The sequence below is a fragment of the Mustela erminea genome, chromosome 19, assembly GCF_009829155.1.
Source record: "Mustela erminea isolate mMusErm1 chromosome 19, mMusErm1.Pri, whole genome shotgun sequence".
NCBI lineage: Eukaryota > Metazoa > Chordata > Mammalia > Carnivora > Mustelidae > Mustela > Mustela erminea.
The window spans coordinates 32889627-32914171 of NC_045632.1; the positions used below are offsets into that span (position 1 = coordinate 32889627).

The following is a 24545-nucleotide window of genomic DNA, read 5'->3' on the forward strand; positions in this document are numbered from 1 at the left end:
GGCACCCGGGATCGCGGCGCTGCCGGACACGTGAGTGAGCCCTGCGAGCCGCCCGGCCGAAGTGTTCCGGGGAGGCCCCGGCTGCGTGCGCAGAGCGAGAGCGCCCGCGAGTTTGACGTGCAGAAAGGTGAGTGTCCGGGGAGGCTCCTGGGGCTGCTGGAGGCGGCACCCATCCGAGCTGGGGGACAGGAAGCAGCAAACGGCACTAGTAGGGTCCCCGCCCCTGGGGAACCTCAGCCTCCGCGTGTCCCAGCCCCACCATTTGGGGGCGAGAGGGAGCGGGCGAATGAGGGAAGCGCTGCGGGGTCCTGGGCCGGACCCACGGGGCGGACAGTGTCAGTCTCCACCTCTCAGTACCGTCTCAGGTCCTCGCACCACTCCCACTGTTTCAATTTTTTCCCCAACAGACGCGCTCCCGTTTTGGAGAACCCCGCGTCCGCCCAGTGTGCACTGGCCGCTGTGTCTCCGCGCACCCGGGAGGTCTCAGGAGGCGCAAGCAGGGCGGGATGGCCTAGTGACCGCATCTTTTCCTTTCATCCACGCAGAACCTCGGCGTGCTCCCAGTGCCGGTGACGTTCCCCTCGCCAACCGCACTCATGCTTTTGGCGCGGATGAAGCCGCAGGTGCAGCCCGAGAGCAGCGGGGCGGACCCGGGGCCCGAGCAGCCCATGCAAGGGCGCAAAGCCGCGGAGCTGCTGGTGGTGAAAGAGCGCAACGGCGTCCAGTGTCTCCTGGCGTCCCGCGCTGGCGACGAGCAGCCCCGGGAGACCTGGGGCAAGAAGATCGACTTCCTGCTGTCGGTGATAGGCTTCGCGGTGGACCTCGCCAACGTGTGGCGCTTCCCCTACCTCTGCTACAAGAACGGTGGTGGTGAGCCCCTTGATGGGCTGGGAGTGTGGACTTGGGAGGCTCCCTGTCCTCAGCGGTGGCTGGGAGAGGGGCTGGGATGGAGGAGCTGGGACGCGCGGGAGTAGAGGCAGCACGCGAGCGAGCCTGGAGCGCAGCAAGGGTCTGGTCAGGGTTCCTGGAAAAAGGAGTGCAGTTCCCGGTTGAAAAGGGAAGTGGAGGCTTGCTGCTGGACAGTAATAGACGCATGGGTGGAAGGACAGAAACCGGGACCCTACGTTGGGTGAGAAGCATTGATCTTTTGATGGTTCACAGGAAGAGAGGCAGAGATCTGGAGAGCTCTGGAAGGGGCACCAGAAGTGCACGGAATGTGACAACCAGGCACACAAGGACCCTAATTCCAGCACTCTGAGCCTTGGGGCAGGGACCTCTGGGCCAAAAAGGAAGAGAGGATGTGGGCTCTCCGAAGGCCCCTGGGGGGCCCTGCCCTCTTGGGGACAAAGACTCTGGAACAGAGACACACATAGAGAAGCTAGTGTCAGAAGGAACTCCTCTCTCAGGATGGGGGTTGTGTTGCTGGAGGCACCAGAGTGCATAGACTAGGTAGTGTGGCCTGATCCTCGAGGCAGGATGTCCCGTTGATAGGGATGAAACCTTTACCTCCTGGAGTCCTGGCCATGATGAAGGGTGGAGTGGAAGAGGGGCCTGGAGAAAACTCCAGTGGAAACAACCAGGCTCTCTCCCCATCCTGAGCCCAGTGACAGATAATCTACCTGCCTGGGATGCGAGTCAAGATGGCCCAGTCCAAGGGCAGAGCCCTGGAAAAGGGGGATTGGGGGGGCAGGACACAAGGTCTTAAGACCCCAGCTCCTTCTTGTGCCCAAACCACCCCAGTCCTGTGCCCCTTGCTAGAATGAGTTCAGGGGTTCCCTGGGAAAATGATAGGGAGGAAGAAGTTGGCAAAGAGGGTCCGGTCCCGCTCTGGAAACTTCTCTCTATCCACGGGTTCATCCTGCCTGGCGGGGGCTCTAGCTCATGACTCTGAATGGTCAGAGGCAGGCAGGGGGAGGGTTTGGAACCAGGTAGAGGGAAAGCTCGGGACCGGTCCCATCGAGTCTGGGAGCCAGCTGTTGGCTTCAGCGTTTGCTCTGGACCCTCACTCCAGTGGAGACGTGGGAAAGGGTAACGCTCTTCCATGGTTGGCTGCTGTAGCCTTTCCAGAGTCTCTGGTTGGCTAAGAGAATTCAGGCCCTTTGGACCCAGGGAGGGAGGAAAGGCAGATTCCGTGTGTTTTTTAGTGGGTGGGGAGATGACGAATGAAAGATGGACTCTGAGATGAACCATCCGGCATGTCCTCAGGGGCCGTCCAAGACTGTATGTCCCTACACAGCAGGAGGCCCTCTCATGCATCAGCAATAATTCTTGGCTTCTTCCCGACGTGAAGCATGATGCTCGATTCCGGAGGGACCCCCTATGTGTATTCCTCACCACTTCTGCCTGCCAGGGGCTTTTGTTATCAAAAGTGTCACGCCACTACACGCCATTTCCCATTATAAGTGTTGGTTGAAACTAAAAGTCCCCCAAATGGTCAGTTGGACACATCGGCTAGATGAATATTCTTGAACTTCCACTGCCACTGCACTCCCGCAGCCATTGCCACCAGCCGTGAACGCCTGCTGCATGCACGGTGATACACGGGGAGGGGGGAGCACACAAACTCAGCCACTTTGCCACAGGTTCCAATTTTTAGGCAAACTGGGTGGGAATCTCCTTGGTCCGCTAACCCTGCATATCACGCACCTGAGCTGTTTGGTTATTTATCACTTTGTGTGGTCGTTACCCAAACAGATGGGGGCAGGACACACCGAGAGCATAGACTGGCTTTTTCCTGCTTCTATTCCAAAGGCTCAAAATAAGGTCCAGATCCTAGGAATGCGGTAGAAGGTACCCAACAGACTTCTACTGAATGGAATGATCAGACAGCGGGAACCCCCGGCAGTAACTGACCAAGAGAGGGAGCTCATGCTGGTCGGATGGGGCCAGCAGGCTAGAGGTCCGGGGACCTTGACTGTGGAGTCCCAGGTTCCAACTTCTGCCAGCTGGACTCGGGGTGACCTCTCCTGCCTCAGTGTCTTCATCTGTCAAGTGGAAAGAATGGTTTTCACCTCAGAGGGTGAGGATAGGATCGTGTGATATAAGGCTCGTGGAAAGCCAGACAGGGAGGATGGCCCCAGCTTCTGCTGTTCCTTAACCACAGTTTGATGATGTGGGAAACGGATGGGAGAGGTGGCAGGTGCTCTAAAGGCCTGAGGAGGGGCTGCTTGGGAAAGACAGGAAGGTGGACAGTCCTCAGAGCTCAGCCCTTCGGGATGGGAAGTGCATGGATAAGCCTTGAGACAGTAGGAGGCATCCTTGTTGTTCGAGAATGCACATGAGATCATCTCAGAGACTAGGAGTGCGGGCTGGCGGGAGGGCAAGCCAGCAGAGATAAGGGCAGAGAGGCATGCCAGGGCCCAGCCCTGGAGACCTTGAATGCCAGATTAAGAGGTGGGAAAGTTGTATCAGTGAATTTCCATTACTGGCCACCATGTCCATGGTTGACCCAAGGAAGCCGTGCAGCCTCTCCCTCCATTTCAGACTCGAAGGCAGCTCCTCTTCTAAACTACCCCCTAGCCCTTTGGGGGAGCTCAGCTTGGCCCCTTTGGAGTTTCATCCCTTCTGAGCTCTCCTGGCTGCTCCTTGGGCATCCGTTCTTAACCATAATTCAGAGATGGGCCAGCAGGTTAGCAGGTGGGTCTCCTGTAATTGTGGAAGCAGCCCAAAGACCCAAGTTTGAATCCCAGCTCTGTTTCCTGGGTGTGGCCCAGCCCCTCTCTCAGCCCAAGTTCCCCATTACAGTGGGAGAGGAGCTTCGATGACCCCCCCCCCCCCCAAGACCTATACTTCTGCGATGACCTGGCTCAGCATTACGCCCAAGCCAGGATGCCCCCTGCCCTGTTATTTACTAGCCCGGGTGATCTTCTGGTGCCAGTCTGAACATGGTAACCTCCACATTTGGCTGTGCACGCTGGCGTACACTGGAGCATATTGTGAAATGACAAAGGTGCCAATTGTTTCAGCCCCCGGCTAATACTTTCTGAATAAATTCCTGGGAACGATCAGCCTGTCTGAACATCTTCCCAGAGGCCAGCTGCAGGGACGCACACGTGTGGGAGGCTACCAACAGGGGAAGCCAGTCTTGGAAATTCTCAAACAGAGAGACAGTGCGAGGACATGGGAGCTATTTTCAGGGGGCTAGAATCTCCCCTGCACCTGTGGTCTTGGGCCTGGCCTGGGCTGGTCCCCGGAGAGGTGTGGGCAGACTGTCTGGGTCTCTGTGTCAGCCTTCCTTGCCAGGAAAGGGGTCTTGCAAGGGCTGCTTCTGTTTGAGATGAGTGCTGTGCTGTCAGACACATGGTCTCTGGGCTCAGACACACCCAGGTTTGAATCTGAGCCCAACACCTCCTGGAAATGGAGCCCTGGACTCATCCTCTCCAGGCCTCAGTTTCCTTGTGCAGAGAAGGAGAAAGCGTCTACCTTCCGGCAGGATGATGATGTCCGTGACGTAAGCAAAACTCTCAAAATAGTGTCTGGCACATAGAAGGGGCCATTAAATGGACCTCTTCCTGTTGTTGTTAGTGTTTGTTGATTTTTAACCACAGGCTAGACCCGGGAGTCCGGTATGGTCCTGAGTTTCGAAGGAACAGAATCGATTCTAGGAGGAGATTAAGGAAGGGGAGTCAGGCTGGACAGCAGGCATACCTCGGCCCAGGGAATCAAGAATCAAGAGCCAGGCTCTGCTCTGGGTTCTAAGAGTGTAACCTCCCCCCACTGCTCTTTGCTCACCTGGAAGATGGGGATTAACATTCCTGCACCGGACATGTTGTTCTGGTCCTGAATAGGGTTCTTCTCCCTTCCTTAGTACACTGAGGGTCTCAGGTACCCATAGCTTATATGGGAGTGGGAACCCTCTTGGCCAAAATATCTGGGCTTCTGGAGGCTGAATGTGAAATGGTGGCTGGTGCTGAGGTCAGAGGTTTGTAAACTCGGTGCCCTCACATCCAGCCTGACTACAGGAGTCCACCTACACCCTGGGCTTGCCAAGCCTGGCACGGATCGTTCAGCTCAAGTGCACGGGGCCTCCCACAGATAAGTCTGCAGGAACTAGTTGGTGCTCATTAGGGACTAGAGCTGAGTCTGGAACCTGGGGTCATCAGCATGAATGAGGCTCATTGCTCTGATCTAGCCAAAAAGGCCTAAAGAAGCTGTTTCTAGCAAGATGGGATTTCACGGGGATAAATGTTACACCCTTTGCTGTGGTCCCAGACCCAACTGCCCAAGTAAGGATTAGGTCACAATACAAGTAGAGGAAGGCCCTGGGGCCTTCATTAGCTGCACCCTCCACATGAGTCACCGCTGGGAGCCACTTTCTGCACGAGAAAGCATTTCCAACATGCCCACCATATGCCAGGAACACAGAGATGAGCGAAAGACAATTCCCCATAGTCTAGGGCAGCTATCCTAGAAGTTAACATCATCTTGGATTCTGTTATTGGAAGTCTTATATCCCAAACGGGGGAGATGAGTTCCACTGTTCTTTGTGGGCAGCATTTCCTTCCAAAATGTAGTTCTCAGCATCCAGCATCCAGCATCCAGCATCCTTTTTTGTTCATTTTCAAGAGACCAGGACCGAGATTGGGAAACCCCAACCTTCAAGGAGCTCTAGGGAAAGCCCAGCTTCATTAATAAAAACCAGGTCAGATCCTGTAAAGGTGATAGCGGAAGGAGGATTTTCACATGGGGAGGAGTAGCCCCAACTCCAGGTTTCCTGAATTGCACCCCCCAGAGCCCTCCTGAAAGGGGCCAGTGGTGTCCATCTATCAGGATGTGGGCATGTTTCCTTGCTTGGGGTGTCCCCTGGTCTCAAAGCCAAGGTCAGCTCAGAGGTCAGCTGGAATGTGTAGATCGCTCTGCGGGGAGCCCACTCCTGGAGCGGCAGGAGCGTCTGCAGGTGTGTGCACCCATGCTCCCGCCTGAAAGGCAGGAGTCCAGGGCTGCAAGACTCCACTGGGGGATCCCGAGGCCAGTAGGAAGGGGCCTACAGTGGTCCTTAAGGCTCCTAAAAAGAAGATCAGTCTGGGGGAGGAGGAACCACAAGGCATCGCCCCATGGTTCCAATACCCTACCCTGGACGGTGTCTGTGTTGACAAACTTGAAGATCTGGGCTTGGTTTAGTATAAGAACTGGAGGTTTTCCCTAGAGGAGTGGCCACACGAAGCCAGCTGTTTAGCTGGCAAAGGCTCAGAGGGGATGTTCAGGCGAACACCTGGTGCGCAAAGCATCGCTTTAGACAAGACCGATCTGTTTTGTTCTCGGTGGCTCTCAGGCCAGAAGGAAGGCGGAAAGGGGAGGCTGTGGGGTAGGGATTGAGGGAAAGGGAAAAAGCAGTGCTGGCCAGATGGAGAGGTTGACCACCAGGTTCAGCAAAGCCTCAGCTGACCGTGGGGGAACTCGGAGACCAGGATGGCCCCCCCAGACATGTCCTGAGTTGAGGTGAGGAGGCCAGGGCTATGCCCCAGTGGCAGCTGGTTAGTGGATACAGGTGCTTTGGGAAGGGGACATGGCCTTGGGTACCGTGGCTGTCTTCAACTGAGGCAGTTGCCAGGGGCCTGATGCCTGAGGGCTGAGCAAGTGCTAGCCGTGGGGGAGCAGGTCCTTCATTTCTGAGGGGCTTCTGTGGGAGCCCTTTGTGGTCATGGGCTGGCGGTGGCCTGGGAGAACCCTTGACCCCATTCCTGCTTGTGGACCACACTCTTGTTTGGGTGCAGGGGAGTAGCCAGCCTCCCTTGGGACGGGGACACGAGGCGCCAAGGGACTGCCTCAAAGCCCCTCCGTGCTGGGGAGCCTCCAGCAGGCATTCAAGGTTGTGCTCTGGGAAGGACCCTCAACTCCCAAGGGTGATGGTCAACGCGATTTCCAGTTTGCAGAGGGGCGTTGCGCATGCGCGGCCCTGAGTGATGGCAGGGCACGATTCGCATACTCAGAGCACCCCCTAAGTGCCAGGTACTGGCTTCTCCTCCATCATCGCCAGTTATCCCAGCAAACCGGTGACACGTAGCCTGTCCTCCGTGCTTTCCCATATGAGCCAGTGCTCCAACTCTCCAGACCCCAGCTGGGGGCCCACCTGGAGTTAGCAGACCCCCCCCCCCCCCCCCCCCGGGTTCAGGCTCAGTCCCGCAAGACCCCTCCCACTTCCCATGCCTGGCAAGGTGTCCCGCTGTCACCTGGTTCTCTGGTCAGGTGCAGTCATCGGCTATGGCAGCTCCTAGAACTCTGGGAAGCAATGACATACATTCTCCAGCCTGTGACAACGGGTATGCGAGAGGGTGCCAGGGAGAAGCCCGATGAGGAGGTCCGAGGGGCGAGGTCTGGAAGAGTTTCCAGGAGCTTCCACCCTCCCAGAGTTGGGATGGGCCATCCTCCTGGCACGTGCGTGTGTTCATCAACCCGCAGGTTTTCCGAGTTCTGTAGCTCAGAGATCTTTATGGAAACTCCATCACATGGGCGTCATTGATATCAGCTTTATCTCCAGCCTGGCTTTCTGTCCCAGAGGTTGGAGGCTGAGGGAGGCTGAAAGTTCCAAGCTTGTAATCAGGGTCTGGCCTTTCTGGGGACTCCCCCCAAAATTGTCTCATTAGAACCAAAGGTCCTCCTATCACCCGGAAAAATTCCAAGGGATTTAGGAGCTCTGTGTAAGACACTCCTGTCATTCTCCCTGCCACGACCCCCCCACCCCCCGCAGAAAACTGAGAGGTTTTTAAGAGCTCTGTGTCAGGAATCTGGAGCAGAGACCAAATATCTTATGTCACAGGGGGTCTGCCCTGGGCGCTGTGCTTCAGAGAGCCCCATCTGGCCCTCCTCTCCTTCTCAACTGAGGCCAGGGCTGAGAGATCCTCCCCCAATACCACCACTCCAGGTACCCAGACCCTGGATTTCCCTGTAAAAATGCCCCAACCCCCTTCTGGGTCTGCGTGGACCTCCTACCTCCCACCTGTTGTGTTGTCTTGCTGCAGGGGTGCAGGGCCCAAGTTCAAGGGGAGGCCGGGGGCCCCGTTGTCTGCAGGGGTGTGGACAGAGTTTAGTCATGTGGATGCAGGAGTCCACATGTGTGTGCAAAAGGTCTTGCATGTCGTTGGACAGTGCTGAGGGGGAGAAGAAGGAGGGCGCGGGCAAATGCGGCTCCCCCTAGGTTATCATGCGCCTTGCAGGGCTATAGGAGGGCAGAGGAGCCTTGTAATAGAACCGTCGTGAAAGTCTAGCTGTGGAGACAGAGCATGTTTGATTTAAAAGGCATGGCCTGATGTGTCGTGTTGATCTATACCCATGTGATCTATACACATGGGTATAGATCTCCATGTGTACTCTTGCCCCCGACCCCACCCGCGCACCAGCAGGGAGCAGCACGGTCTCCTACAGAAATCTCACCCTTTCTCACACCTTATGTTTGCTATGCCTTTGTGGTGTTCAGGAAAGGGGCACAAAACTGAGTCTCAGCACGGACCAGGGTTTTCATGCAGATCTGGTGAGAGCCACAGGCAGTGACCATCCTTATCTCGGCTACACGCACCCGGGAAATAGGTTTGTGGGTTTTCACTTCTTGGTATATCAAGGTGTGGCCAGAAGGCAGAGTAGGAGGAATCTGGCCCCCAGCAGGCTGGGAAGCGGATTCAGCTAGGTCTCGGGGGCCCTCCTCTCCTTCCTGCAGCCCCTCCCTTATCACACTCTCCGCACCCTACTCCAAATCCTCTGCAAGCCTGAGCCCTCCCACCTCTAGCTGAGCCCCCTGTAGGCATTCTCTCCCCTTTCCTGAGCTCCTCCTCATTTGCCCTCCTCATCGGCCCCAGTGCTTCCCACTTGGAACTTAGTGACCATGGGGCTTCCCTACCTGAGGACTTTTCATTGGCACAGAAGATTCCAGAGCCTCTCTGTGACCAGTAGGGTTTCCCATGTAGTGGTGGGGTGTCAGGGAGTGTGCACTGGGCTAGAGGTGATGGGGCAGATGTTTTCCTTACAAAATTCATCCGAAGGCCAGATGACCTGTTTACAGCTGACAGTTATTTTCCCCCATGTGTTTGTGGGTGTCAGTGCGAAGGAAGCTCATGAGTGTGCACAGGTGTGCATCTGTGTCCATGCATAGGTGCTGAAGGCTCAGGAGGCATGCCCTGTAGGCATTTCTCCAGGTCTGCACACCAGCACCTGCAAAGAGCATTCAAGAATCAAGACAAGATTGTGGGCTTGTGGCCCCTGAGGTTCTCTGCTCTTGGGGCCTCGTGCAAGGCTGTTTGCTGCAGATAGTACCATATATGAGTGTGTAGCAGGCCTGTGGGAGTGTGGTGGTATAGACCTTGCAGGACAGTAACTTCTAGAAAATGTGCAATCCAGCCTGTTTCCCAGGAGCTGCTGCAGGCCTATTTCTAAGAAAGGCCTCCTCAGCTTACCTCAGTCACCCCGGAAATCCCTTTCCCGCTCTTCAGCTCTGCCCCAGCTGCCTCCGGATCCTTCTGCAAAGGGGTTTGGGTCATCTAGCTGGTTAGTGTCTTCTTGGAGAAGACGGTACCAGCCACCAAGCAGCTTTCTGGGTTTTAGCCACACTCAGCTGTTCCATCATTCTGGAGTGTTCTTGGGCTGTTTGCTCCCAACTCAGTGGCTGGTCCACATTAGACACATTCAGAGAGGAGCCTCAGGTCGGTGCAGACCCATCATCTTCCCTCCTTCTCTCTCTTGCTGGATTCCCAGCCAAGCACAAGAGAAAACACATCCCAGCCTAGGCAATCTCATTGGCAGGGGCCAGCCAGAGGTTTAAGAGTTGAGAAAACTCTCCCAGGTGAGACACCTGGTTATCTGGTTGACGTTGCTTGTTCCCTTTTGTTATAGAAAAGAATGTCTTGTTGTCAGCAGCGAACCACAGGGTGGAGATCTAAGCCGTGATTCCCAACTTTTTCCTTCCCCACTGTCCCGTGGGCCACTGACTTAGGTCTTCAGACCTGTCCTGTTCAACTGTCGGATAGCTCTATTTCCCCTCCTCTCTGGCTGTGGTCTCCCAAGGGCAGTAGCGGGTGGCCAAAGGCAGAGCGGGGCACAAAGAGATCCAGGTTGGAAGCCCAGCTGCCTATTTCCTAGTCTGGACAAGATACTGGTGACTCTCTCAGGGATGGTTTTACGTGAATAATTAGTGTGTGGCTTACAGATGACAGGTGCTCGCCAGTGTCACTGTCACCAGCTACCACCATCAGCATCACCGCCCCCACTGGGATTTTTTCCCACCGTGGACAGACGTGAGCTCAGGTGCTAGATCAGCCCTCTCTGTGTGGGAGAGGGGCAGGGGTGGAGTTCGACAGTAGGGACTGAGCAGGGCACGAGAGAGGTGGGCGTCTGGGCATTGCAGGGAATTCAGGCGTGGAGCAGGGGATAGAGGGTGGGTATGACCAACAGACTAGATGGTCTAAGCTGGCTCCAGACCCCCAGGCTCAGAACACAGAACACTCCCCTCTAAGACCCTGTTCAGTCTCATGGTCTTCACTGAGGCTGGAATGTTCTGGAATCTGCAAAATATCTTGGGAATGGCTCTGGAGCTCTGAAGGCAGGCAGACCTTGACCCGAATCCCAGATCCACCCCTGACTGGCTGGGTGACTTTGGTCAAGTCACTTGATTTCCCCAAGCCTTCATTCTCTCCTCTGAAAAAGGGGTCTATCAGGTGCCACCTCAGATTTTTCTGGGTAAGGTAGACGGGATCCCATATGTCCAATGCCCAGTGCCGACTCGATACATAGGAGGTACTCACTTTCTGGCAGTTTCTTTCCTGTGCCCACCATGCTGGGCCATCTCTTGCTACAGCACTTCGTGCTTTGTCCTCTAGAGCCCTGGGCTTCCTCAGGAGAAACCCTGGGAAGAAAATGGAGAATGACGGTCTGAGTCGCTGAGCGCGTTTGACCCGGGGTGCCATGTGACTTCGCCGTAATCCTCTGTAAAATCGAGATGGTAATCATCTCTGCAGCTTAGCGCTGGTGTGAAGATGGAATGAGACCTTGCCTGGAAAGTGCCTGGAACGCAGCCCAGGACGTTCTAGTCCTCATGCTACCGTCAGGAAATATTTCCCAGTTTCTGCACTTTGCTGGTATGGGTGGGCCAGAGAGCGTTTCGTTTCCAAGGTTACGGCATCTCAGCCAAAGGCCAGAGGCCGAGATGAGTGTGGATCTGGCCCGGCCACCTCCAGCTGCGTCAGGAAAAGGAGTTGGCATTTTGCATCGATCCCGCTTGTAGCTGGGGCTGACACGGCGCGTATCCCGGTGAGTCACCTCACAGCGTCAGAGCCCCGTGAGCTCACCTCGTGGAGGGTCATCTCTGAAACTTGACCGTGGCTCATCCCACTGGGAACTCTCCCAGGGATGAGTCGCTACCCTTTCCTTGCCAGGGCCCCCCCTCTAGTTTCTGCTGTGCCCCAGGTGGGCTCCTTCCCTGGTCAGAGACTTGCTCCGGGGTTTGGGTCCCCTCAGCTGCCTGTCACAGGGGGAGTGAGCCTCATGGGTCCGAAAGACTTGAATGTGAATCCTGCTTCTGTCACTGACCAGCAACGCCAACAAGACCTGTTTCAACTCTGCCCTCAGTTTCCTCTGACATAGTGACATAGTGACCCTGTCTGATGATGTCTCGTAGTGAAACTAAGAATCCAGTGAGATTGTGTTTGGGAAAGCCCCCTGGGAACTGAAAATGAGACAAATTAGAAACTCAGTCATAGGTGGGCACGTCTCTCCCCCTCTCTGATCACCATTTTCTGACCTCTCCCAGGAGGCTTTGGGGCGATTGGCCTCCCCCAGAGCGACGGTTTGGGCAAGGAAGTGTTCTGCGGTTGCAGGAATTGGGTAAAGGCTGTACCTCTTAGCATCCTCATGGCATACTCTCTGCCTGGGTATCAAAGGCTGGAAGAATCCTGCAAGAAACTAGCCTGTTCTGCTTTGATGAAGCCAGATTTTACTGCTTGGCCCACAGAACCTCATTAGCATGACTGATGGTTCTTCTTGGTGCCCCCACAGTTGCCATCAGTGTGACGATGATCTGTATTCGTGGCTTTGTGTCACTGTATTTATGTGCCAAGCACCCCTGGGGAAGTGGCCAGGGACCTGGGAAACAAGGACCCTGAGGTTCTGGAAATGTGGATCCAGGCACCCTGAGGGGCAGGCGCAAGGCTGGGCAGGGCTCCGGGGAGGTCACGTGCTGCCTCTGTGTCCTCCAGGTGCCTTTCTGATTCCATACACACTGTTCCTCATCATCGCCGGGATGCCTCTGTTCTACATGGAACTGGCCCTGGGCCAGTACAACCGAGAAGGAGCGGCCACGGTGTGGAAGATATGCCCATTCTTCAAAGGTAAAGCGTGGGTCTGGGGGAGTTCAAGATCACCCACAAGTTTGCCCTGGGGGCCCTTGGAGAAAGTGCTCCAGAGGTGGGATCTGAAGTAGAGCGGCTCTCTGAGGCCAGTATGGGGGGAGGTCAAGGGCACCCACTGTTCAGTGTTATAGGGAGAGCCCTGGGTGTGTCAGGAAGATCTTAGCCTAGAAAGTCTAGACTCTTGGAGACCAGTCCCACTTCTACTGCTGAGTGAGCAGGGGGTGTCTGTTTTCCACGTGGGAAATTTTTATGCAAAGTCACAAGTACCCAGCTCCTCTCCACTCATGCTCTCATGGCAGAGATGTGGTAAGCTGCTCGTGGGCCTTTCCAGGCTCAGCTAGAAACCTGTCACACCATCTTGGATCCAGCAGCCACCACTGACTGATCACAGCTGGGAGAGGTGATGAGGCCTGCTTACATTTGGGACTTGGAGCACATCTGGAGAAAGTAGCCATAGCAACTGGCCTTTCTTGGCTCCTGTACCTTCATGAGAAGGGCATGGAGCCAGAACTAGAGCCTCCCAAGCACTGGTTAGTGACCAGGGCCCAGATGACACTGAGGGCCGGTATGATTTCCATGCACCTCTTCTCAGTTTATATGTGTCTCGAACCCCCTTCTCTGTACTCAGCCCTGAGGTAGACACAGGCTGGTGCAAGAGGCTTGTAAGACATGTGTATTGGTTAGTATTGTTTAGTTTCCAGAAATCCCACTCAAAATGACTTCAATGTAGAAGAGAACTCATTGGCTTATGATACAGTAAAGAGTAAAGTCCAAGAGTTTTGTGCCAGCTTCAGGTGCAGCTTGATCCAAGTGCTTGAATAAGATTACCTGGAATTTCTCTCCACCTCTGTCCATCTGAAGTCAGCATTAGCATCCATCTCAGGCATATTCTTCTCAGGTACCAGCAAAACTGGCCATCAGCAACAATTTGACCTCCTACCAAGTTTAACAGTGACACAATAAATAAAAAACACCTTCTATCATCTTTAAAGTTCCCAGAGAGGACTCTCATTGGTTTTACTTGAGTCATAGACCCATCTATCAACTGATCCTTGTGGCTCTGGGCTAGCAGAACTCTAAATGGCCAGGTCTGAAGCATGCGCCTATAGCTAAGTCAAGGACGTGAGGGATTAGCCTCAACCCAAACCTCACATACTAAGAATGCTTAAGGCAACTTTCTTAAAGCAATGCTGCACAGACAGAAAAAGAAACTCTACCCTAGGCAAAAGCCTAGAACTAGCTAGCCCACGGGGAGCTTCTTATACATTCAGGAGGGTGGCATTGGCACATGCACAAAGCAGATGGTTGAAAGCAGGGCCAGTGCTAATCAGGGAGTTTGTTTGGGGTTCCCCAGAAGCAGGTACTGAGACAAGGATTTGTGTGGGGAGTTATTTTGGGAGGTGATTCTAGGAAGGACTGTTAGGGCACAGAGAAGGCAAGTCAGCCAATAAAGGGTGTGTCATCAAGCCCGTTCCACTGTGCACCAGTGGCTCACCCCACGGGGAGAGAGTATTAGTGGACCTCACTGTTACTCTGCCCCAGGGGTGAGGGACCCGGGGTACTCACACTCCAATACCTCTGTCCACTCCAGTACTTACACTCTGGCTGCTCCCTTGGGGCAGTGAGGGCCTAGCACTCCTGGCCGGCCTGATGAGGAAACCGAGGGGCCCTAGGGGCGAGAGAGGGCACTCGGGCGAAGGGCTGGTGGGTTCCCAGGGTGTATGGGTGGGGGGCTGCCAAGAAGGAGAGGCAGAGGGGTTGGGTCGTGCCGTGGTTGGAGCTGGCTCCCCAGGAGATGTGAGTGGCTCTGGGACGGGGCCGGGGGCAGCCCCCTCCTGACCTCGCTGTGCCCCCCACACAGGAGTGGGCTATGCCGTGATCCTCATCGCCATCTACGTCGGTTTCTACTACAACGTCATCATCGCTTGGTCGCTCTACTACCTCTTCTCCTCCTTCACCCTCAAGCTGCCCTGGACTGACTGCGGCCATTCCTGGAACAGCCCCAACTGCACCGACCCCAAGCTCCTCAACGGCTCCGTGCTGGGCAACCACACCAAGTACTCCAAGTACAAGTTCACGCCCGCAGCAGAGTTCTATGAGTAAGTCATCGGCCGCGTGTCCTACTCACATGGGCACACCAACCCCTGTGCTGGGCCGGACCTGGGCCCAAGGCTAAGGAAACACCCCGAGACAGGAAGGGACACCCCAGCCGTGCTGTCTGGGATATGTTGGGCAGCCAGCACCTGCTAGGAGCTGAAGATCTGGCCATGGACGGGACAGTGACGGACCCTGGGTTCTGGCAGGGGACAACAGGGCTGGGGAAAAGTGCCCAGGTCGGCAGGCAGGAAAGCAAGAAAGTTTGAGAGAGTCGATGTGCCCTTCAGGAAATGAAATATATTTTCGGGAGTGTAAGTGCTCTTAAGGAACCAAAACCAGGTATGTGGTAGATAGAGATGGTTAGGGAGGTGAAGGGGAAGGAGCATTTGCTCCTGTGGTCTGGGAGGGCTTCTCTGAGGAGGTGACAAGAGAACAGATGAAGCCAGCCAAGGGAACATCTAAAAAGGCTCAGCCGATGGCGCTGTAGCTCGAACCCCAGTGGAACGGATCCTGAAGCTGTCACTTGGGGATTCCGGCGGGGCAAGGAGCTGGAGTTGGTGTGTGAAATTTGGGAGGCGGGAGGCAAGTCAACCGTGAGCAGCTCGGGGGAAGCATTTGGACCATGTGTGCATGAGAGTCACTGACTGGTGATAGAAGACAGAACATCTTTTTTAAAAAGTCACTTTAGATACTGACATCATTTTATTTTATTTTATTTTATTTTAAAGATTTTATTTATTTATTTGGTAGACGGAGATCACAAGCAGGCAGAGAGGCAGGCAGAGAGAGGGAAGCAGGCTCCCTGCTGAGCAGAGAGCCCAATGCGGGGCTCAATCCTAGGACCCTGGGATCATGACCCGAAAGCAGAGGCTTTAACCCACTGAGCCACCCAGGTGCTCCCTGACATCATTTTAGACACAGAAAGTTATAAAAGTAACCCCTGAAACTCTCATATGCCCTCCACCCACCTGACACCTTATAGAACCAGAATGCCAGGAGTGAAATCAGAAAATGAATGTTCCTGTGCTGTTAATTCACCTGCTACAGAACTTTTTTTTTTTTTTTAATTCATCAGTTTTCCCACTCGTGTCCTTTTCTAGCCCAGGATCTGCTTCCCCTTAGTCTCCAGACTGTGGGAATTCTTTGGTCTTTCCTTGAGTGTTGTGACCTTGACCCTTGTGAAGAGTAGCGGTCAGTGATTCTATAAAGGCGCCCTCCGTGTAGACTGGTTTGCTGTTTTCTCCTGGTTCAACTGAGCTTAGGCATTTTGGACGAGAATCCTGGAGGGAAGATGCTGCGTCCTTCCCGGAGCTCCGTGCTGGGGCGGCATGGGGGTACGTGATGCCAGTCTCTCATTACCAGGGGCGTTAACCGTGATTGCTTGGCTAAGATGGGAGCAGCCAGCTCCCTTCTGGGTGGAGACAGCATTATTTCTTTTGTCATTCACAAGTGTCTTCCCCAAGCCACTTGAGGTTATCCAAATATTTTGTTTCTCGACATCCTCCGACCCACAATTCTCGAGCACCCCTCAGTGATTCTTGCAAGCAAAGATGGTTATGATAGCATTGGTCTCATTGCAATTTTTCTATTCCCATCATTCCGTCTAGATTAATGGGTTGGAATTCTTCTGTAAGGAAGACTTATCCCTTTTCCCCCTGTATTCATTCATTAGATCACTTACAAATTCTTTTTTTTTTGAGATACCATGAACATAAAACATTATGTGAATTTCAGGTGTATAGCAATTTGAAACATGTATACATTGCAAAACGATGACTACAATAAGTTCAGTGGACATCCATCACCACACATAATTACAATTTTTTTTTCCTTTATGATGAGAACCTGTTAAGATCTACTCTCTTGGCAACTTTCAAATTTACAGGACAGTGTTGTTAACTGTCACGCTGTGTGTGGCATTCCCAGGACTTACTTATTTTAGAGTTGGAACTTTGTCTCTTTTGACTCCCCTCACCCTGTTTGCCCCCGCCCCCCCCCGCCTCTGGCAACTACTAGTTCATCTTCTTTATCTATGGGTTTGGGGTTTTGTGTGTGTGTGTGTGTGTGTGTGTGTGTGTGTGTGTGTGTTTTAAGATTTTATTTATTTATTTGTCAGTGAGAGCAACCAGAAGCACACAGAGTGGCAGGCAGAGGCAGAGAGAGAAGCAGGCTCCCTGTTGGACAAGGAGCAGGATGCAGGACTCGATTCCAGAATCCTGGGATCATGACCTGAGCCGAAGGCAGCGGCTTAACCAACTCAGCCATCCAGGCATCCCTGTTTTTTTTGTTTTTTAATGTAGGTTCCACATATAAGTGGGATCATATGGCATTTGTCTTTCTCTGCCTGACTTATTTCTCTTTTTTTAAAAAAATACTTTATTTATTTATTTGACAGACAGCGATCACAAGTAGGCAGAGAGGCAGGCAGAGAGAGGAGAAAGCAGGCTCCCCGCTGAGCAGAGAACCTGATGTGGGACTCGATCCCAGGATCCTGGGATCATGATCTGAGCTGAAGGCAGAGGCTTTAACCCACTGAGCCACTCAGGTGCCCCCTGACTTATTTCACTTAGCAGAATGCCCTTAAGGTCTGTCCACATTGTCCCAAATGGTAGGATTTCCTTCCTTTTCATGGCTGAATATTGTGTATAGAGATACCATAGTGTGTGTGTGTGTGTGTGTGTGTGTGTGTGTGTGTGTGCGCGTGCGCACGCACACGCACACGCACGTGCATGTGTGACTTTCTCTCCCTGCCCCCGCACATGGACACACACACACACACACACACACACACACTCCATCATTCTTACACATTCACATGTCCGTGGATGTCTTGTTTCCATGTCTTGACTCTCATAAACAGAGCTGCAGTGAGCATAGGGACGCAGGTATCTTTCTGACTTAGTGTTTCCACTGCCTCCAGATAAGTACCCAGCAGTGGAATTGCTGGGTCACAGGATAGTTCTATTTTTAGCTTTTTATAAAAAAAAAGATTTTATTTATTTGACAGAGAGAGACAGAGCATGAGCAGAGGAAGGGTCAAAGGGAGACCATCCAGGACTCCATAATCATGACCCGAGCCGAAGCCAGATGCTTCACCGACCGAGCCACCCAGGCACCCCTGTTTTTAACTTTTTGAGGAGTCTCCGTACTGTTTCCCACAGTGGCTACACCCGTTTGTGTCCCCTCCCTCAGGGCACAAGGGCTTCCTTGTCTCCAGGCTCACCAGCTCTTGTAACGTCTTATTTTTTGATAGTCACTCCAGCAGGAATGAGGTTCTGAGAGCTTGTGGTGGGTTGGATCTGCGTGTCCTCATTCACTCATTTCTGTCCGTATGGACTCATGGGTGGTTATTTTATTTTTTATTATTTTTTCATTTTATTTTATATCCAGAACCGTCGACATTTATCTTGTGGTTCCCTTGAATCCTGTAATCCTCTCATCCATCCTTTTACGGCTTGAGGCCTGTCTTAGGCCACCCAGTGGACAATGTTTGCATGGCGGGCTCTTGGGAATGGAGCACATGGACCGTGTTTATTCCTGGGCGGGGGGGTGCTGGGAGGGAGGCCTGCTTTAGCAATCTCTACACGAAAGTCAGCAGGTAGGTGGGAAATCCTGTTACAAGCCATGGCGTGGGGTAGGGAAATGCCACTGGGATCTCACTCAGGGTGTACGTGGTCTGGAATAGGTGTGGCAAACTGTTCTATGAAAGACCAGATGGCAAATATTTGGGACTTTGAGGGCCTTCTATGTCTCTTGCCTATTCTGCTTTGCTTCCTTTTAGCCTTTCAAAAGATAAAAACCATTTTTAACTCTCAGGCCACAGCCTGGATTTGGCTTGGGGGCTGTGGTTTGCTGACTCCTGGTCTAGAGAGGTTCTCTATCTATGTAATTCAGTGAAGGAGCCACTTGTGGCCAGAGGAGCCGTGGAAATGTGACCAGTGTGACCGAAAAGTTACATTTTTAAATGCTATGTAATTTTCGTCAACTTACCTTTAAAGAGCTGCATGAGGCTGGTGGCTATCCCCTTGGGCAGTTGAGGTCCAGAGGAGGAGAAAAGATAGCTTCAAAAAAGACAAAAGACTAGGACTAGCATCTGTCAGTCTGATGGATTCTCTACCCCAAGGACCTGGGAGTGAGTCCCGTTTATCTGGAGACTGGGATCCCTTTGGGCCAGTTTCCATCCCTGCGATCTCAGGACGGTGAAGCCAAGGAGATACAGTTTGGTTAAAAGGGGCCTCTGGAAAGTCTGCCGCCTTCTGGGGCTCAGGAGAATTAGGGGCTCGGGACCCAAACTGACCCCTCCATGAGTTCTCACAGCAAATTTGCTAAGGGTCCCTGCCCTGCATCCTAATTCCCTCTGTGTTTCCTATGGATTTCCAGCTGGTACATGCAAAACTATGTACGTTTCAGAATTTGGGGGGATAGAGTCCATCATGGTCATCAGATTCAAAGCCTTGCTGCTACATCCTTCCTGTCTCCCTCAATGTCCCATGAACAGCTCATTGCTCCCCACACACGTTCAGCTTTCTGCTGACATCCTTGTATGCATGACTTCGGTGGAAGCCTCACCTCCACCCCATGAGGTTTCTGTGACTCTTCCCCTCAGTGCACCCCAGCGCCAACCTTGCCAGTCAGTGAAACCCACGGCCCGCCATTCTCCTCATCGCGGGCTTGTTCTGCATTCTCGCCATTATCAACGGTCGTTTTCATTCAGAAACGTCGTCCTAGTCACAACTCATATTTGTCTGGTTTCAATTATGCCCCCCGTTGTTGCATGCCGCGGCTTTTCATCCGGAGCACTGTGGTCTGGAATTGTTCTTGTTCTACACATGAGGGAACGGGCCCACGCAGGAAATGACTTGGCCAGGGTCATGCACATTACGGCTGGCATCCGAAGTGGAAGGAAAGGCCAAGTTCCCCATCCAGGACAGTGATTCAGAACCCACGTGGAGAGCTTTAAAACACACAGATGCCTTGACCTTGCACCCAGAGGCCCTGATTTCGTGGGTCTGGGTGCAGCCAGGGCCTGGGGACTCTTATGAACAGCTCCTGGGGAGCCTCTGATATCAGAGCCACTCTGCCTTCCTGTCTCAGACAGAGCAAGATTCTTCCCGGTTCAGGCTGATATCCCAACAGTGTCCTATCATGGGACATCGAGGACCTCCTTTGGACTTCTTCTGAGGAGTGGGGCCTCAGAAAATTCCAGAACCTTCCAGAAGCTTGCAGGTGGAGGTATTAGGCGCCTGTAGTTCATGAGTGCGGTTTGGACCAGGAGGCAGCTGAGGAGGATGGGCTGAGGGTGCTGCAGATACAGGCCACCGGCTCCTCGCTCTGCCCATTGCCATCTCATGCGAAGAGAAAGGCATGATTTTTCTTTTTGCTCTTGGCCATCCTCTTCCTTGTAAATTAAAATGGAAAAGGATAGTGTCAGTGGGCTCCAATCTAGTCATTATTTGGTTCCTCTGCGGTGTGCGTCTAAGTGGCCAGCACGTCAGCCCCAGCGGAGACCCCACCCCCACCCCGGCCCAGCAGGAGGGAGAGAAGCCAGTTGGGTTTTGAGACCCGGATCACTTCAGCCACAGCCCTAGACTTCTTCCAGGCGTGGCTCAGCTGTGAACAGGTTACCGTGGAGGAAGATGGTGTTCTTCCATGAGTGGGGCTTGGGGACAGGAGGCCTGCAGTAGGGAGCAGCCTCTGGGACTCTTTTGGCAGCTCTGTGCTCTGCAGGGCTCACCCCCGGGTCCTACCCCTGCAAGCTTCCCTGCACAGTGCACGCCAGGCTCTCTTCCCACCCAAGCCCCACTTGGTTTGCAGACACGGTGGAGGTGGAAATTACGCCTGTCTCACAGATAAGAAGGTGGCAGGTCATGTTTTTAGGGAAGCGGCAGAGCTGGGATCCCAGCCCATGGGGTCTGGGCCAAGGCTCTCCTGTCTTCCTCCTCCGTCCCTTCAGGATGTGCGTGTGGGAGTCTCTCCGGACAGAACATGAGACAGTGGAGTCTAGAACTCAGGGAACTCACTGTCTCAAGTTCCAAGGCTCACTTTTCTCACCTCGAGCTGTCTTCTGTGCACCTCGAAGTCACTGAGGCAGGAGCTGCTACTGGATTTTTATTTTTTTTTTTAATGGCACATGGCCCTTTTGTCTCAGTGTTTCTGCTTCATAAGAGTTGGCCCATCTCAGTCTGTAGAGGCAGCGAGGACTCCCAGTGCCAACGCTGAGGAGGCCAGGTCCTTTTTTTCTCTTTCCCCAGAGCCTGCTGGTTGATTTGGTTGTCATCTTGCACTCATTTAGGCTGATGGATTGAAAACACCATCCAAGGGAATAAAACCGATACTTTCCCCAGGCCCCAGGCCTGAAGCCAAGCATCCGGCTAAAAAGAAAGCCCAGTGCTCTAACTTTATCTGTAAAAGGGCACTCCTGGTGAACGTGCTCGGGAGACAGAAAATGTCTACCCCCTGCCTGTTCCAGGTGGGGCAGAGAAGTCCCCGTGGGCCCCCGGGGCTAACCCTCTGGGCTCAAATGTCAAGGAAGAAACTGAGCCCATTTGGCCCACTGACTTCGGAAAGCCTGGACCATATACTTTATGATGATTCATTTTCATTAAACTGCTGGAAAAGTACAATAAACCCCAGTTCCTTGTGCTAAGCCCTGAGGCTTGGGCCTGCTGGGGAGAGCCTAGGTTCACATTTCCTTTCCTGGGAATCAGCTCAAGAGTCTGGCCTTTTCCCTGGCAAATATCTAAACAAGCCCCGAAAACCTGAATGTGGACTTCACATGCACGTGGGGGCCTTCCAACGGGACACTGTCCCTCCAGCTGGACACTGACATCATTTTAGCACATTTCAGGCCAAGTAGAGTTGCTCCAGTCCCTTTTATCATCATTTTTTTTACAAGATTTTTTTTATTTATTTATTTGACAGACAGAGATCACAAGTAGGTGGAGAGGCAGGCAGAGAGAGAGGAAGGGAAGCAGGCTCCCCGCTGAGCAGAGAGCCCGATGCGGGGCTCGATCCCAGGACCCTGAGATCATGACCTGAGCTGAAGACAAAGGCTTTAACTCACTGAGCCACCCAGTCACCCCTTTTTATCACTATTTTAATAGTCGAATGGGCCAAATGGTTGGTGCCACCCTTCAACCCTCAGCCCATAAAACAATGAAAAAGCAGAATGAAGAGTTGGGCGGGTTCCTCACCTGGTCTAGGTTCTCTGTCTTTTTGGATAGGCCCACCCTCTGTTCAACTCCTCCTCCTCCTTCTCTTCCCCCTCCCCCAGCTCTTCCTCCTCCTCCCCCTCGCCCTGCTCCTCCCCTCTTCCTCCCCTTCCTTCTCCCCCTCCTTCTCCCCCCCCCCCAACTTCTATCTTTCTGTCTTTCTCTCAGAGCATAGGATAAGAGCCTGTCAGGGCATCATTTTGAGCTAACACTAGCCAGGCAGACAAATTGGGTCAGGAAGTGTGTTCTAGATGAAAGGGAACAGAAAGTTCCAAGCCCCAGAGCAACAAGAGCTTCAGATGATGGAGAAATGACAGTGACTGGCCATGGCCAGGAGCCCAGGGCAGGGTGTGGTGAGACAGGGGGTGCACTAGGCAGAGGACAATTAGGAAAGGCCTCAGGTTCTGGAAGGCTTATGTTTTTATCCTTTAAACCAGCATTTCATAACCACCACAGTTTTAGCATTACGGGCTAGGAAATTCTCTGTTGGGGCAGAGCTTCTCTGTGCACTTGGGATGTTTGGTAACATCTCTGGCCTCTGCCCATGAGACAGGAGCAGCATCTCCCTCCACTCCAGATGGGACAACCCAGACATTGCCGAGCAGCCCTGGGGAGGCGGGGTCAAAACTGCCCCCAGCGAGGACAACCGCTGTTGGAGGTGATAGGGACCGTTTGAGGACTCACGGGTTGGGACAGTGACAGATTAGAAGGACACATCTGACCGATGGTTCTATAGCAGCCCAGACTATATTAAGGGGTCGCAGAGAGACTGGGTAGTGGGGAGGCGGGGAGACATCTGTACCAGTCCAGGGGGAAGAGACCGTGCATCTGGTCTGGGACACGGCTGCAAGGGTGGGGATGTTGGTAGCAGACCAGGAGGCAGGATTGGGGGTGGGCACACACAGAAGCTGATTGCATGGGGCAGCTGATGTGGAGAAGTTTAAAGCCACAGCGTCTGGCCGGGGGGCCTCAGGGATGGGAGCCGTTTGGGGCGGGGGTACGTGGGCCTTTGTGGGTCACACAGCTGTGCTCACTCACTCACACTTGCTCGTCTACAGACTCTTGAACCCATCCATGCCCCCCTGACCCTCTCTCCCTCTGCTGCAGCTCTGCCCCTCCTCTCAGCTCACCTGCTCCCCCACGCCCAGCACAGAAGGTACCAGCCATGCCCACAGCAGAGGGGAGCCGCCCCCCGCTGACTCCCTAAGGCTAGCTCCCTCAGCCAGTTTGGGGGCACCCCTTAGCTCCTTTGCCGCTCCTTGAAGGCTGGGACGGTCTCATGATAGTTACACTTACCATTCGTGGAGCATTTCCTGAGTTCCCTGAGTTCTAGACGCCACTGTCTCATCTGTGATTTCATCCCCAGGAGAAGCACTTTCCTGAGAAGGGAAAGGGCTCAAGGTGGGGAATGTTTGCACCAGCTCCTGTGCCCACCCCCCAGCCCCATGGGAGCTCCATGTGGCGGGAGCCGACACCTGCTTATCCACAGCCGTGTCCCCAGATCCTGACACTGCCTGCCTCACCGCAAATGTACAGAATGAGTTTGCACAATCAGAGGACAGATTCAGGCTCGCCTGTTGCTGGCGGCAGGACCAGGGCGGGAGCCCAGGTCTCTCTGACCCCCGTTCTGGGACCCGGTCTGTTTGCCTTCAGGTTCTTGCAAATAATAGACATCAGTTTGGAAGGGATGAATAAATGAATGCGTGAGTTCACGCACAGGGACAGTGGTGGCCTCCTCAAATGCAGTCTCCTGCCCAAGGACAAACTAACGAAGTTTCCAGACTTGGGTGCATTTTCCCCACAAGTGCAGCACCTTCAGGGTCTAATGCACTGGTCCCAGCGAGCCCAGCCATCTGCCTCTGATTCTGTGGGCCCCTCTGACACTCAAGCATACCAAATATTCCAAGCTCACATTTTCTGAACTTCTCTGAGCCTTCCCCCGATCCCCCCGTAGGCGCAGAAAGCCAGTTTTGTTTTGCCAGGAAAGTAAAGACAGTTTCTAGAAGACTCAAGCTTGCTCTAAAGAAAACCTATAATTTAGACCTCTTTGCGGGGTGGGGGCGGGGGGTGGTCTCAGCTTTGGCTGCCCAGGAGAATCTCCTGGGGAATTTAAAAGATGCTGGTGCCCAGGCCCATTCCCCCATGGGTTCTAAGTTAATTGGTTGAGAGCAGGGCCCAGACATCAGGACTCGTTAAAAAGATCTCTGCCTGATTCAAACGTGCAGGGTAAGAATTTGCTAGGCCTCCAAGTGACATTCTCCATACCTTGAATTTCTCTTTTGGGGGGAGTGGAGGGAGTAGAGGAGAAAGAGGAGGGAAGGAAGAAGGGGAAAGAGAGACAGAGATGCAGACAGGCACAGAGACAATTGACACCCCCCGCCCCCCATTTATCCACTGTGGTTGTGCAAACTTTTGCCATTAGTGTGTCCTCCTTTTGAGTTAAAGCACTCCTCTAGGGAAGGATAATATATCAAGATACTTTTAGCTTTTAACATGAGTGGCCCTGGACGGTGTAAGGGACCTGGACAGAAGGGTGAGGACCCCTCCAGGTTGGGGGAGGAGCTGCCGAGAGAAGTGAGGGCCTGTGGGAGGCTGACCCTCTGGGCTCCCTGGTTCCTCTTGGGTGGGTCCTGGGTCTCATTTTTTAGAAGATGGGTTATTGGGTTTAGCAAGAAAGGTTGTAAGCAGTTGTTATTGATCCAGTAATATTCTCTGAGTTAACAGGTCTACCCGTGAGGCCAGGGTTTAGCACCAGGGACCCAGAGATGGCCCATCCACCTCCTCACCCCAGGGAGAGCCTTGTAGGCAGCCAGCCCTGCTGTGGCAAGAGCAGGCATGGCTTGGGAAATGAACCAAGTGCCATGGGAACTGGAAGGATTGAAAGATCCATGCCAGGGGTGATCATGGA

General features: G+C 53.6%; 1 protein-coding gene across 2 annotated transcripts in view; it reads left to right on the forward strand.

Annotated features, from left to right (window-relative positions):
• The first annotated feature begins 35 nt into the window (after positions 1-35).
• The window catches only part of SLC6A2 (solute carrier family 6 member 2), a 47591-nt gene continuing 23081 nt past the window's right edge, over positions 36-24545 (forward strand). The window contains exons 1-4 of one of the 2 annotated variants that reach the window (XM_032324927.1): positions 36-127; positions 546-870; positions 12177-12308; positions 14191-14428. In XM_032324927.1, coding sequence (XP_032180818.1) covers positions 597-870; positions 12177-12308; positions 14191-14428 — 644 coding nt within the window. In that variant the 5' untranslated portion in view covers positions 36-127; positions 546-596. Of the gene's footprint in view, positions 128-243; positions 336-545; positions 871-12176; positions 12309-14190; positions 14429-24545 lie in introns of those variants that run through there. The other variant, XM_032324926.1, reaches the window with a different exon arrangement.